This window comes from Entelurus aequoreus, linkage group LG01, assembly GCF_033978785.1.
Source record: "Entelurus aequoreus isolate RoL-2023_Sb linkage group LG01, RoL_Eaeq_v1.1, whole genome shotgun sequence".
Taxonomy (NCBI): Eukaryota; Metazoa; Chordata; class Actinopteri; order Syngnathiformes; family Syngnathidae; genus Entelurus; species Entelurus aequoreus.
The window spans coordinates 31,798,558-31,814,497 of record NC_084731.1 but is presented as its reverse complement, the minus strand read 5'-3'; the positions used below and the strand labels follow the sequence as shown (position 1 = coordinate 31,814,497).

Below are 15,940 nucleotides of genomic sequence, written 5' to 3'. Positions count from 1 at the left end.
TCAGTACACACTACACGGAGGACGCTACATTATGTTTTTTTTTTAGTTGCTTGGTCGCTTTTTACGCGCGAGCTCCATCTTTATTTTATTTTTATTTTTTTTTTGGTTTTTGTTACTTTTGACATGGTCTTGTCACGGTTTACTTGCTTATTTTTTTGTTTTTTTTTGTTTGTGTGATTTTTTTATTTTGTGTTGTTTTGCATGTGATCAAGCCCTGTGACTTTCCTTTTCTCTTTTAAGTGTGAACGATGGAGAGGTCCTCGGGAGGTGATCTTGTGATCACTTCCTGAGGATCCTTGATGCCGAGGAATATTCATCCATCTTGCTATGGTCTGGATAGCCTGCTGATCCTGAGCCAGAGCAGGATGGATGGATATATATACAATATCTGGGTATTTTTTCTAATAATGTTTATACTGTAAACCTTGAGTTGTTAAAGTTCAAGTGCACCTCTCTCCTCAAGTGTGCATGCGAGTGTGTATGAGTGGATGTGTGTTTGTATGAAGGGTTTGTGTGAGCAAAGTATGACTGTTAATTGTGATTTGAACTGTAAAATTCAGTAAAATATATATATTTTTTAAAAATGGAAGCAAGACACGTAAGTTAACTTCATGATTTGTCGTTCAACAAGGACTAAAAACACAAGATAATGTTGCACCTTTCTTATGACACAGAGCAAAAAGGCTTGCTTGTCATAGTTGTCCCATCAGGTGGAGGTTCCACAGCGATCATATCCAAAACAGCTGACTGTCATTAGCGCCGGCAGGAGTGTCGCAAAGCCCATTTTGATGTGTCTTTTTTATTATTGTTGAGTGAAAATAGCAGCATGTTCACATTCAAACATACAGTAAGTCATCTTATAGTAGTGTGTTTAAAGCCAGCAAGACTTGGAAATGACAGCACACAACCGTGACGTCCTCACAAGTCTCCGTTTGTGCCGCGTACACGCATACGCTAAGCGGAGAGTTTTGGATCTCTACACTTTTCCCAGCGTTTGCAAAAGTCTCTGTTTTTAAAGACAAAAGTATGCTTCTGCGTGTGGACAGACGCAGAGATTAGTATCGGTATGCGTTTATTAAGTATCTGTGTTCCTGTGGACATGGCCTAAAACACTTCCTTGTGGTCAACATAACATGTAACGGTGGTACTTTGGTCAAAACTGTGCGTAGATTTTGTTTTACAGACCGCCTTTAAGCCGCTTTCTGACTGTTTCTTTAGAATACCGTAGCCCCCACTCCCTCCCGTCTGTTGCTAGTCTCGAGTTGTATGTTGTAATATGTATATGTGCTTTACTATGGAGTTTTTTCCCCCCACTCCAGACTGGACCCCCCTCAGGAGCCCAGTCTCAATTGTATTTTTTTACTCATCCTCCCCCAGCGTTTACCTTTTTCCCACCTTTTACGGGGCGCCTTGCGGCGACCCATCAGCGTTCCTGTTCTGTAACCCTGTAAATTGTTTGTCTAATCTTGAACGGGTTTGTGCTGAAAACAAAGTTTCATTGTACTTGTGCAATGACAATAAAGACCCACCTACCTACACGCCGTTTTGTGGGCAGTCTTTTTTAAGGGCCAAAGTCCACGTCCAGGCGAGGCCCTCTTCGACTGCGTCACCACCCCTCAGCAATGTTGTAGTTTATAGTGCTCGCATACTGAGTCCGACAGATATTAGACTTTGTTTACACTGCAGGCCAAAGTGGCCCAAACAGCTAACTGTGTAATTGTGATCTTTATCAGCCTCCGCTATAAATGCGCACAGGCCCCAATGTGGCCTCAACGTCACTTGCATGGGCAGTTTGATAAAGCAAAAACAAAGAAAGTTGACTGGAAGTTGATCTGTGTAATTGTAGATGAGTTGAGTCACTGGCGCTACAATTAAGTGATTATTTTATTATATCTTTCATTTGATATTTAAATCGGAACTTAAAAGGTATAATTTCTTTTATGCGACAGCAAAGTAACTCGATAGACACTTGATGATGAAAAACAACTGCAGTACGAGGAAGAAAATAGTTGAAAAAAAGCAAAGTGGTCGTACAGCGCACACAAATGACGTAGCTCGCCCAAAGAGGAGGTTAAAGTCGCAATCAGGTCGCATTTCCGTTTAGACTGCAGTCACATTTGAAAAGATCAAATTGCCGACAGTTTCAGACTGCCCCTTGATCACTTTGGGGTGTTTAGACTAGCAAAAAATATCCCATCTGTGTTACTTGAGGGCAAAAAAAGTCTGAGCTGGAACTATACACTACTTTGTACTAGAAATGGCAACAGTGGAGGAGTATAGTATGCATGTGCATGTACGAGCCAGTCTTCCCCACAACAAGAGGATAGAGAATAAGAAAATTATTTACTACAACGGAATAAAAATGGTTGACTTGGGCGAAGCTCTTTGGGTAAACCTCTACCATATATGGAGATATGCGCTGACTAAGGCAAAATACGTCACTAAAATCTTAAAGAAGGCAAGATTGTTTCATAAATATCTATGCCATGTCTCTATGGTTTGATTTCACATTTTCGGGACTTATGGGAATCCAAAATACACAAAAACAGTTAGGGCACTCTTAAAGGCCTACTGAAACCCACTACTACCGACCACGCAGTCTGATAGTTTATATATCAATGATGAAATCTTAACATTATAACACATGCCAATACGGCCGGGTTAACTTATACAGTGACATTTTAAATTTGCCGCTAAACTTCCGGTTCGAAACGCCTCTGAGGATGACGTATGCGCGTAAAGTAGCCCGGCGAACACGGGTATGCCTTCCACATTGAAGCCAATACGAAAAAGCTCTGTTTTCATTTCATAATTCCACAGTATTCTGGACGTCTGTGTTCGTGAATCTGTTTCAATCATGTTCATTGCATTATGAAGAAGGAAGCTGAGCAAGCAAAGAAGAAAGTTGTCGGTGCGAAATGGACGTATTTTTCGAACGTAGTCAGCCACAACAGTACACAGCCGGCGCTTCTTTGTTTACATTCCCGAAAGATGCAGTCAAGATGGAAGAACTCGGATAACAGAGACTCTAACCAGGAGGACATTTGACTTGGATACACAGACGCCTGTAGAGAACTGGGACAACACAGACTCTTACCAGGATTACTTTGATTTGGATGACAAAGACGCAGACGTGCTACTGTGAGTATGCAGCTTTGGCTTTTTTTTGCGTATGTACGTAACTTTTTTAAAATATATAAGCTTTATGAACCTTGGGTTAGGTGAACGGTCTTTTGGGCTGAGTGATTGTGTGTGTTGATCATGTGTTTGAATTGTATTGGCGTGTTCTATGGAGCTAGGAGCTAGCAGAGGAGCTAGGAGCTAGCATAACACGTACCGTACGTGCGCGTCACGTACGTAACTTTTTAAAAATATATAAGCTTTATGAACCGTGGGTTAGGTGAACGGTCTTTTGGGCTGAGTGATTGTGTGTGTTGATCAGGTGTTTGAATTGTATTGGCGTGTTCTATGGAGCTAGGAGCTAGCAGAGGAGCTAGGAGCTAGCATAACAAACACGCAGGTGTTATTATGCAGGATTAATTTGTGGCATATTAAATATAAGCCTGGTTGTGTTGTGGCTAATAGAGTATATATATGTCTTGTGTTTATTTACTGTTGTAGTCATTCCCAGCTGAATATCAGGTACCGTGAGTATGCAGCCTTGGCTGCTAAACATTCGATAACTTGACCGTATGTGCGCGTCACGTACGTAACTTTTTAAAAATATATAAGCTTTATGAACCTTGGGTTAGGTAAACGGTCTTTTGGGCTGAGTGATTGTGTGTGTTGATCAGGTGTTTGAATTGTATTGGCGTGTTCTATGGAGCTAGGAGCTAGCAGAGGAGCTAGGAGCTTGCATAACAAACACGCAGGTGTTTTTATGCAGGATTAATTTGTGGCATGTTAAATATAAGCCTGGTTGTGTTGTGGCTAATAGAGTATATATATGTCTTGTGTTTATTTACTGTTGTAGTCATTCCCAGCTGAATATCAGGTCACCCCCGGCTCTCACAGCATCTTCCCTATCTGAATAGCTTCAACTCCCCACTAGTCCTTCACTTGCACTTTACTCATCCACAAATCTTTCATCCTCGCTCAAATTAATGGGGAAATTGTCGCTTTCTCGGTCCGAATCTCTCTCACTTCATGCGGCCATCATTGTAAACAATAGGGAACTTTGCGTATATGTTCAACTGACTACGTCACGCTACTTCCGGTAGGTGCAAGCCTTTTTTTTATCAGATACCAAAAGTTGCAATCTTTATCGTCGTTGTTCTATACTAAATCCTTTCAGCAAAAATATGGCAATATCGCGAAATGATCAAGTATGACACATAGAATAGATCTGCTATCCCCGTTTAAATAAAAAAAATTCATTTCAGTAGGCCTTTAAGTTAAGGTACCACTGTATTACAAAAAACTACTTCTGACTGCGTTCTGCCCGCAGGAGAGCTTTCCTCGAAACGTTTTATCTCTTATAATACGAGATCTCATCACACCTCTACTATGTAGCCTTACTCCAAAATGTATTCGTTGCATTGTACCTTCAAAAAGTTTTTTTTTTTTTAATGTTTGCAAATGTATTAAATCAAATACTCTGTTGAATGATCAATGAACACTGGATGGACTTAAACCTAAATGTCAGCCTAATGGCAAAAGATGCGAATATTTATGTACATGTGATTTTGATCTTTTTTAATCAATTGGTTTCTTTTTATATTATGCTAATATAGGGTTTTGTGTGTAGAATTTGAGGGATAAAAATGAATGTACTCAATTTTAGAAATAGCCTGTGACGAGAAACGTAAATACTTTCCGTACGTACTTTACATTTAACATGTTGGCATATGACAAACACAAAAACCAAAGTCATGCGGCGTTAACTTCAATTAGTGATGCATACATTTGTTCCTTGTGAATGTGGGATTTTTTTTCCCTCAAAGTTGGAGCAGTAGGCCCAAACTCCTTAAATGTGGAAATCTTTGGGCCAAAGCTGGACCGTTACCTTTCCTGTTGTCGCCGCTCAGCTTTTAGTCGGAGTCAAAGTCTCCTCATTGCAGAAGTACGGGTGATCTTGTGCGTTCAGGGCAGATATTCGTTTGGAAGGGTTAAACGTCAACATTTGCTGTAAAAGAAGGAAGAATGGCACATTAAATATGTCCAAATTGAAGTGACACCTGTTTGGTCGCTGCCTAGTGACTAGAAAAGTCTAAAACAAGAAGACCGCCAGCTCTAAAACCTTTCATTTACAATCTGCTCTGCAAACACTGATAGGTGCCATTTCACAGGATGTTTTGCTCTGATCCTGGATGAGGCCAGTTGCCAGGCAACCGGAAGAGTCTGATAAGTTTATAGCTAAAAAAAAAAAAGTCATCAGAACATGAAGTAGTCTCTGATCAATTCACAACAACATAAGGTGCTGTATGTATACATTAGGGTTGTCCCGATACCAATATTTTGGTATCGGGAAATGGCATTATTGGCTTAATTTTAACAAAAAAAATCTTATGGTACATTAAACATGTTTCTTATTGCAATTGAAGAACAATTTTGGCCTTAAATAAAATAGTGAATATTCTAGACAACTTGTCTTTTAGTAGTAAGTAAACAAACAAAGGCTCCTAATTTGTCTGCTGATGTATGCAGTAACATATTGTGTCATTTCTCATGTTATTATTTTGTCAAAATTATAAAGGACAAGCAGTAAAAATGTATTATTAATCCACTTGTGCATTTACTGTTAATATCTGGTTATTTTCCGTTTCAGTATGTTCTATCTACACTTCTGTTCAAATATAATAATGTATTCTTTGGATATGTTTGGATACTTTACATTTGTTTTGGATGATACCACACATTTGGGTATCAATCCGATACCAAGTCTTTACAGGATCATACATTGGTTATATACAAAGTCCTCATGTGTCCAGGGACATATTTCCTGAGTTTATAAACATAATATGATTTTTTTAAAAAGGAAAAAAGATTTTGTGATGATAAAAAATATTGATGTCATCATGTAGTATCGACTTGATACGCTCTTGTACTTGATAGCATTACAGTGGATATCAGGTGTAGATCCACCAATGGCATTTGTTTACGTTCAAGAACGGCGTCATTATCGGTGACGCCGGTGAGTTACGGTGTGTAGTGAAGCATGTTTAGCTATTCCTCGTCCTGCAGGGATGATACTTGTAAGAAACATACTTTATTTGTCGCCATGGAGGCGAGGATTAGTGATTTAGAAGTAGCTAAAACACTGCCGACTGCAAATGGACTTTAGCCGCTAGCTAGCTAGCCATGTTTAAAGCACCTCTTGTAGAGCAGCGTTTCAGTGTTATAGCTTCACCTTTATCTTTAGTTTTTAGGCCAAAATGCATCTGTTCTCCCTTTTCTGTCTACACACCTTGTCTGCTTGTAAGTACTCCGTGATTGTGTGCTGCCGAACATGCTCCTGTGCTCGTAAAAGCAGCAATGTCATGACGTGACGATGTGCCGTCATGTTTGGAGGAGAAGGAAGGCTGAGTTGCATTCAAAGTACACCATACATACTGTGAAGATGGGGGTGAAAACATCATGTTTTGGGGCTGCTTTTCTGCAAAGGGACCAGGACAACTGATCCGTGTAAAGGAAAAAATTAATGGGGCCATGTATCGTGAGATTTTGAGTGAAAACCTCCTTCTATCAGCAAGGCCATTGAAGATGAAACGTGGCTGGGTCTTTCAGCATGACAATGATCCCAAACACACCGCTCGGACAACTAAGAAATGCTTCATAAGAAGCATTTCAAGGTCCTAGAGTGGCCTCGCCAGTCTCCAGATCTCAACCTCATAGAAAATCTTTGGAGGGATTTGAAAGTCAGTGTTGCCCAGCGACAGCCCTAAAACATCACTGCTCTAGAGGAGATCTGCATGGAGGAACCAGCAACAGTGTGTGAAAACCTTGTGAAGACTTACAGAAAACGTTTGACCTCTGTCACTGCCAACAAAGGGTATATAACAAAGTATTGAGATTAACTTTTGTTATTGACCAAATACTTATTTTCCACCATAATTTGCAAATTAATTCTTTAAAAATCAGACCGTGATTTCCTGGATTATTTTTTCGCATTTTGTCTCTCATTGTTGAGGTATACCTATGATAAAAAAATACAGGCCTCTCTCATCTTTTTAAGTGGGAGAACTTGCACAATTGGTGACTGACTAAATGCTTTTTCCCGACTGTGTGTGTGTGTGTATATATATATATATATATATATATATATATATATATATATATATATATATATATATATATATATATATATATATATATATATATATATATATATATATATATATATATATATATATATAAGATGTAATATCAGGGAAGTAAGATTTGTGATATGATTTGGAATAGTCAGTGTTCAGCTTGTATGGCACTATAGGTGTACTATCCACTGAAAATTAATCAACTATCCACTGAAAATTAATCAACACGCAGCCATTTTTGTCTAAATAGTGAATACTGATGTAAATGTGTTTTGGTGGTGGTAGCATTGTGGTCTGGAGCTGCATGAGTGCTGCGGGTTGTGGGGAGCTGTGGATCATTGAGTGTAAACATAAATTCCAACATGTACTGTAACTAGAGATGGGTACTTAATTCAGTACTTTTATAGGCACAGTATGAAGTCAAAGTCACAGAGCGTGCTGGAATTCATCTTTCCACTCAATGAACGACAGCTCTCCAGTGCTGGCAGCCGTCAAGCAGCCCCAGACCATGATGCTACTACCAACAAGACCATATTACATTTGTACTCACTTGTGTTGCCAGCTACTTGGGACCATAATGGCTGTGTGTTTTTTTTCAGTGGGTAGTATCTCTATATATGCACTATGAAACGTACACTGACTACTCTAAAGTATATCCAAGTTTACTTTTTATAGCATTATTTCTTGAGAATAAAATTGTTGCAGAAATGCGAGTGGTGTCCTCACTTTAGTGCGACGACGTAAAGAAAACTTTTCAGTGTTCCTTTCGAATATTGGGATGCACTTGCCCTATGCCAAATCTCGCTTCAAAGTTTGTCGCTTCACTCCATCGCAGATTTTCTTTAGTTTTTTTTAAAGCATATGCTACCTACTTTTGGCCTAAATTAAGCATTTTCAAGCTCAAAAATGGCAAAATCAATCAAAAATATAAAAACTAGTGACATTGGCCTGTAGATGAGTCCAAACCAATCAGGGCTGTTCAGTTTTGTGGCTGCTGATTTGCTCAGCCTCAAGTAGCATACACTATATTGCCAAAAGTATATGGCCACCCATCCAAATGATCAGAATCAGGTGTCCTAATCACTTGGCCCGGCCACAAGTGCCTAAAATCAAGCACTTAGGCATGGCGACTGTTTCTACAAACATTTGTGAAAGAATGTGCCGCCCTCAGGAGCTCAGTGATTTCCAGCGTGGAACAGTCATAGGATGCCACCTGTGCAACAAATACAGTTGTGACATTTCCTCGCTCCTAAATATTCCAAAGTCAACTGTCGGCTTTATTTGAAGAAAATGGAAGAGTTTGGGAACAACAGCAACTCAGCCACGAAGTAGTAGGCCACATAAACTGACAGAGAGGGGTTAGCGGATGCTGAAGCGCATAGTGCAAAGAGGTCGCCGACTTTCTGCACAGTCAGTTGCTACAGAGCTCCAAACTTCAAGTGGCCTTCCAATTAGCCCACGTACAGTACGCAGAGAGCTTCATGGAACGGGTTTCCATGGCCGTGCAGCTGCATCTAAGCCATACATCACCAAGTCCAATGCAAAGCGTCGGATGCAGTGGTGTAAAGCACGTCGCCACTGGACTCTAGAGCAGTGGAGACGCGTTCTCTGGAGTGATGAATTACACTTTTTCATCTGGCAATCTGATGGACGAGTTTGGGTTCGGAGGTTGCCAGGAGAACGGTGCATTGCATTGTGCAGTGTGAGAAATTTGGTGGAGGAGGTATTATGGTTTTTCAGGCGTTGGGCTTGGGCCCTTAGTTCCAGTGAAAGGAACTTTGAATGCTCCTGGATACCGAAACATTTTGGACAATTCCATGCTCCCAACCTTGTGGGAACAGTTTGGAGAGGGCCTTTTACTCTTCCAACTAGAAATGTCCGATAATGGCTTTTTTGCCGATATCCAATATTCCGATATTGTCCAACTCTTAACAACGATACCGATACATACAGTCGTGGAATTAACACATTATTATGCTTAATTTTGTTGTGATGCCCCGCTGGATGCATTAAACAATGTAACAAGGTTTTCCAAAATAAATCAACTCAAGTTATGGAAAAAAATGCCAACATGGCACTGCCATATTTATTATTGAAGTCACCAAGTGCATTGTTTTTTTTAACATGCCTCAAAACAGCAGCTTGGAATTTGGGACATGCTCTCCCTGAGAGAGCATGAGGAGGTGGGCGGGGATGGGTGGGGGAGGGCAGGGTTGAGGTGTGTGTGTGTGTGGGGGGGGGGGGGGGGGTGTATATATTGTAGCGTCCCGGAAGAGTTAGTGCTGCAAGGGGTTCTGGGTATTTATTCTGTTGTGTTTACGTTGTGTTACGATGCGGATGTTCTCCCAAAATCATCTCTACTTCCAACATGACTGTGCACCAGTGCATAAAGCAAGGTCCATAAAGACATGGAAGACAGAGTCCAGTGTGGATGAACTTGACTGGCCTGCACAGAGTCCTGACCTAAACCCGATAGAACACCTTTGGGATGAATTACAATGTAGACTGCGAGCCAGGCCTTCTCGACCAACATCAGTGTGTGACCTCACCAATGCGCTTTTGGAAGAATGGTCAAAAATTCCTATAAACACACTCCGCAACCTTGTGGACAGCCTTCCCAGAAGAGTTGAAGCTGTAATAGCTGCAAAAGGTGGACCAACATCATATTGAACCCTATGGTTTAGGAATGGGATGGCACTTCAATTTCATGTGAGTCAAGGCAGGTGGCCAAATACTTTTGGCAATATAGCGTATGTCTAGAGGGCTCTAATAATGTTGAAAACCCTACTTAAAAAGTTGTAAACATTAATTTATGCTCTAGCCATCGCAATATCAAATCAATATTTTATTAATTTACCACAGTCAGGCCTGGAACCAATTAACAGCGATAAATGATAAACTGTTAAAGAATTAAAAAGCAAACCGTAAAATTTTACCACCATGGTGCCATCCTGACATTTATCAGGTTTCCTCTGAGGTAGTTTTTCTGTCAACATGCCAACATTCCAACTCATAGCCACATCTTACCAGCAGCAGTTGTGCCCCCTGCTCATTTATCTCTGGAACAAAGTCAGTAACTGGACGGGCCGAGCAAGGGGGGAAGTGTTTCCTTGAAAGTGTCACGTCAGTTGGCCACTCCTCCTCTGGTGGCAGACCAATAACTCTGCAATGACATGCCATTTTCCGTCCAAATGTGAGCACATGTCACGCTGAGCTAACGCTGCATGAATGCATGACTCACTCAAAGATTTTCCCGAGTTGGTCCACTTCAGATTCTCCACAGAACAAGGGCCTGAGAAGAGTAACAGAAGCGGCGTTAAAGAGAACAACATGATGATGAATTTGGGCTTCATCTCTGAAGGTGTTATTTGTGTAGGAAGGCAGACGGCAACAAGATACCCCGCAGGCAAAGATTAGCAGTTTGGAATTTGAAGTGTGACATTGAATTATGGCATGTTGCCAGTGCAACGATGTGGCACATTTTTAGCACTACATTGAGTAAAGCAAGGTTTACACTGCTTTTAGGTTCCTAGATTGTTCACATTGCTAAAAACATTAAGCATATAACGGATTGAGTAAAGAACTAGAAAGCATATGGTGGTTACAAGATACATGGAAAAATAATGCAAAGAGTCACTGACTAATTTTATTAATCCATCATAAATCAATGAATTATTGCTTAGTCCTTATCAGGCATTTATTTATACATTATGCAATGTTTTTCCCCATTTTATTCCTATATATATATATATATATATTTCCCCCTTAATTACTGCATTAGCCATCTATCTAGTACAGGGGTCGGCAACCCGCGGCTCCGGAGCCGCATGCGGCTCTTTGACCACTCTGATGCGGCTCAGCTGCATACTTACCGACCCCCCCGATTTTCCCAGGAGACTTATGGATCTCAGTGCCTCTCCTAGATAACTCCCAGGGAAAATATAATCCTATTTTCACTCTAATTACTAAATTAAGGGAGTGCCCTGATTGCACTGTAGTAATTGTTCTCTATAGCATTTACAAACAGCGTGCCAGCCCGGCCACATGTTGTATGTATCTTTTACTTGCACACATAGGAGACAGCAAAGCATACTTAGTCATCAGCCACACAGCTTACACTGACGGTAGCCGTATCAAACAACTTTAACACTGTTACGTTACAAATATGCGCCACACTGTGAACCCACACCAAAAAAGAATGAAAAACACATTTCTGGAGAACATCCCACCGTAACACAACATAAACACAACACAACCAATACCCAGAATCCCATGCAGCCCTAACTCTTCCGGTCTAGATTATACACCCCCGCTACCACCAAATCCCCCCACACATCACCCCCCCCCCTTCCGTGCGTTGGTTGAGCGGAAGAGTTAGGGCTGCATGGGATTCTGGGTATTGGTTGTGTTGTGTTTATGTTGTGTTACAGTGCAGATGTTCTCCAGAAATGTGTTTGTCATTCTTTTTTGGTGTGGGTTCAAAGTGTGGCGCATATTTGTAACATAACAGTGTTAAAGTTGTTTTATACGGCTATACCGTCAGTGTAAGCTGTGTGGCTGCTGACCTAGTACGCCTTGCTGTCACTTACGTGAGCAAGCTGAAGCTGCATTCTACATGTGGTCGAGCAGGTACACTGTTTGGGCAGGCTGTAGAGGGCGCCAAAAGCAGTGCCATCACGCCCTGATATTCGGGAGTCTCCCGGAAAAAATGAGAGGGTTGGCAAGTATGACGCGATCAAGGGCCATTCATTCAAAACTCGCGGGCCGCACTAACATCAAATTTCCACATTAAGGTGCGTGCCGGTGCGTGTGTCTGAGACCCCTGGTTAACATAGCACAAAGCATTTAAGCTTTGTATGCGGTGTTTTTCATTTTAAATTTTAAAATTTGTTTTGTGGCTCCCATTATTTTCTTTAATTTGTGAAACTTGCCAAAATGGCTCTTTGAGTGGTAAAGGTTGCCGACCCCTGATCTAGTAGTACAGGGGTGTCAAACTCATTTTATATCTACTCCCAAGTGGGCCGGACTGGTAAAATCACGGCACGATAACTTAACAATAAAGACAACTTCAGATTGTTTTCTTTGTTTAACAATAGAAAAAGCACATTCTGGAAATGTACAAATCATAACGTTGTTGTTTTTTTTTTACACTTACATGTTGCGGTTAATAGTATTCTATCTTTATTTGTCGTTATTTATATTTTCTGAATTAATTATGTGATAATGTTCATCAGTCAGCTCATTGGTGTTAATTTTCAATCTATCAAGATAAAAAAATATCAAAATCAAATTACAGGATGTTATTTATGTAGTTTGCTCATTTTCCTCGACTGGTGCACTAACATCATATGTTTTTTTGTTTTTTTTTACATATGTAGCATAATCTACAAAGATACAAAGAATTGCTATTGCAACATCTAGTGGACACATTTAGAACAGCAGTTTCTTTAATTTCAATTTCGGCTCATTTTTATACTTAGCAAACTCATCCCGCGGGTCGGATAAAACCTATTTGCGGGCCTGTTCCGGCCCACAGGCCTTACGTTTGACACCCCTTAATCACTATAAGATGTCTCTATTACAAAATTGCCATATATTAAAACATAAGAAGTAAACTAACTATCCTTCTCAATAAAGTGAATGTGAAAATAGGAACATAGTAAAAGTCAGAATTTGTAGCTCCACCAAGTCCCCTCATCAAGTACACTAACATTAAATCTCTAATGAGATCCAATACAATCACTATGCCATAAACTCTGCCTGGAAAGATAATTATTATTGATTGATGAACAGTAAATTTAACAATATGTTAAATAGGGTAGAGCAGGGGTGTCCAAATTGCAGCCGGGGGACGATTTGGGCCAGCAACTCAATTTTTATTGTATGCTTTTAACTGAATCTCATAAAACTAATAACTCTACTGTGTGTACATCCGGATAAAAATATGGCTTTCCCCACTGATGCAGGAACGGATGTCGTATTGTCGTCACCGCACACAAACATCCACCTGCGTCTTTTAATCCGATTAGCATCGTGCTGACTCACTTGCGTTTGAACATCTCCGCAAAGATGCAGCCGCAGCTCCAGATGTCCACAGGTGTGGCGTAGCTCGACTGCAGCAAAACCTCGGGAGGCCGATACCATAGTGTCACCACCTGAAAAGAAACAAGCATGAAGAAAAATACACAACAAGCCAGTAAGAACTAAATCTTCTATCGTCGGCATGGTCTGCAAAAGCAAACAAGGGTTGAGATCTTTAATTAGTGCAGGGGTGTCAAAATCATTTTCGATCGGGGGCCACATGGAGAAAACTCTACTGGTAAAATCACAGCACGATAACTTAAAAAAAAAGACAACTTCAGATTGTTTTCTTTGTTTAAAAATAGAACAAGCACATTCTGAAAATGTACAAATCATGATGTTGGTTTTTTTTTTACACTTACATGTTGCAGTTAATAGTATTCTACCTTTATTTGTCGTTATTTATATTTTGGTGTTAATGTTCAATCTATCAAGATAATAAAATATCAAAATCAAATTACAGGATGTTATTTATGCAGTTTGCTCATTTTCAACGACTGGTGCACTAACATAATGTAAATAAATGATAAATTGGTTATACTTGTATAGCGCTTTTCTACCTTCAAGGTACTCAAAGCGCTTTGACAGTATTTCCACATTCACCCATTCACACACACATTCACACACTGATGGCGGGAGCTGCCATGCAAGGCGCTAACCAGCAGCCATCAGGAGCAAGGGTGAAGTGTCTTGCCCAAGGACACAACGGACGTGACTAGGATGGTAGAAGGTGGGGATTGAACCCCAGTAACCAGCAACCGTCCGATTGCTGGCACGGCCACTCTACCAACTTCGCCACGCCGTGGTTTATTTTGTATATATGTAGAATCATCTACAACGATACAAAGAATTGCTATTGCGACATCCAGTGGACACACTTAGAACAGCAGTTTTTTCATTCAAAAATTTTAGGTTAATTTTTATAATTAGCAGACTCATCCCGCGGGCCAGATAAAACCTGTTCGCGGGCCTGATCCGGCCCTCTGGCCTTACGTTTGACACCACTGAATTAGTGTCTCCTCAAAAAACATTAGCATTAACAGTTTTGGCTGGAGGCAACCCACTAATGCAGTTTTTTGACATTAAAATGTATGAATTAACTAAGACGGCAGGATTAATGGACAATGGATGGATTTCTATTTTCTTTTTCAAATTGTAAATATTTTTTACGCTATCTGTAGGGGAAAAGAGAGCGCTGCAACTGTGAATCCAGCAGAGGGCGCTGTTTTGCAAGTCCATCCATCCAATTTCTACCGCTTATCCCTTTCGGGGTCGCGGAGGGTGCTGGAGCCTATCTCAGCTACAATCGGGCGGAAGGCGGGGTACACCCTGGACAAGTCGCCACCTCATCGCAGGGCCAACACAGATAGACAGACAACATTCACACTCACATTCACACACTAGGGCCAATTTTAGTGTTGCCAATCAACCTATCCCCAGGTGCATGTCTTTGGAGGTGGGAGGAAGCCGGAGTACCCGAAGGGAATCCATGCAGTCACGGGGAGAACATGCAAACTCCACACAGAAAGATCCCGAGCGCAGGATCGAACTGTTTTGAAGTCAATTTACATTTTCTAGCACTGAAAGATATTTTGACACCATGTGATGTAACTAGGGATGTCCGATAATATTGGACTGCCGATATTATCGCCCGATAAATGCTTTAAAATGTAATATCGGAAATTATCGGTTTCAAAATTATCGGTATCGGTTTCAAAAAGTAAAATTTATGACTTTTTAAAACGCCGCCGTGTACACGGATGTAGGAAGAAGTACAGAGCGCCAATAAACCTCGAAGGCACTGCCTTTGCGTGCCGGCCCAATCACATAAGACCTACGGCTTTTGACACACTCATAAGTGAATGCAAGCATACTTGATCAACAGCCATACATGTCACACTGAGGGTGGACCGTATAAACAACTTTAACACTGTTACAAATATGCGCCACACTGTGAACCCACACCAAACAAGAATGACAAACACATTTCGGGAGAACGTCCGCACCGTAACACAACATAAACACAACAGAACAAATACCCAGAAACCCTTGCAGCACTAACTCTTCCGGGACGCTACAATAATGTGTTAATTCCACAACTGTATATATCGGTATCGGCTGATATCGGTATCGGTAATTAAGAGTTGGACAATATCGGAATATCGGATATCGGCAAAAAAGCCATTATCGGACATCTCTAGATGTAACTATGCGTTTTGCAAGTACATTTCTAAACAGTGGAACCTCGATTTACGAACCTCTTATCATACGAACCACAGACTTGTTGTACGAACCTTGTCTCGGTGTACGAATGTTTTATCCACCCATTGTGTTCCTGCAGTGCAGTCATTTTGTGCCTAGCAGCACAGCCATTGTGGGTGGGCTATTCAAGCTCTGGCGCTCAGTCGGTCAGCAGAGCAGTGTTGTCTTTGGCTACCGTGCTAATTGCTACTTTGTGTGTTTTTTTTAAGTGTTTTTAGCCTTCTTTCAGCATTTTTATAGTTTTGCTAGCTAAGGGACAAGCGGTAGAAAATGGATGGATAGCTTAATATGTGATCAAAGAAAGCAACGGCCAAGCAATGTGTGGTTAGGAACATTCATGAAGT

General features: G+C 40.8%; 1 protein-coding gene across 1 annotated transcript in view; it reads right to left on the bottom strand.

The window, feature by feature from the left end:
* Positions 1-15,940, bottom strand: part of cdk4 (cyclin dependent kinase 4) — a 28,894-nt gene that overhangs the window by 3,896 nt on the left and 9,058 nt on the right. The window contains exons 5-8 of the mRNA XM_062047818.1: positions 13,299-13,408; positions 10,495-10,545; positions 10,281-10,416; positions 5,006-5,125 (exon numbers count right to left, since the gene is read on the bottom strand). Of these exons, the coding sequence (XP_061903802.1) occupies positions 5,024-5,125; positions 10,281-10,416; positions 10,495-10,545; positions 13,299-13,408 (399 nt within the window). The 3' untranslated portion in view covers positions 5,006-5,023. The remainder of the gene's footprint in view (positions 1-5,005; positions 5,126-10,280; positions 10,417-10,494; positions 10,546-13,298; positions 13,409-15,940) is intronic.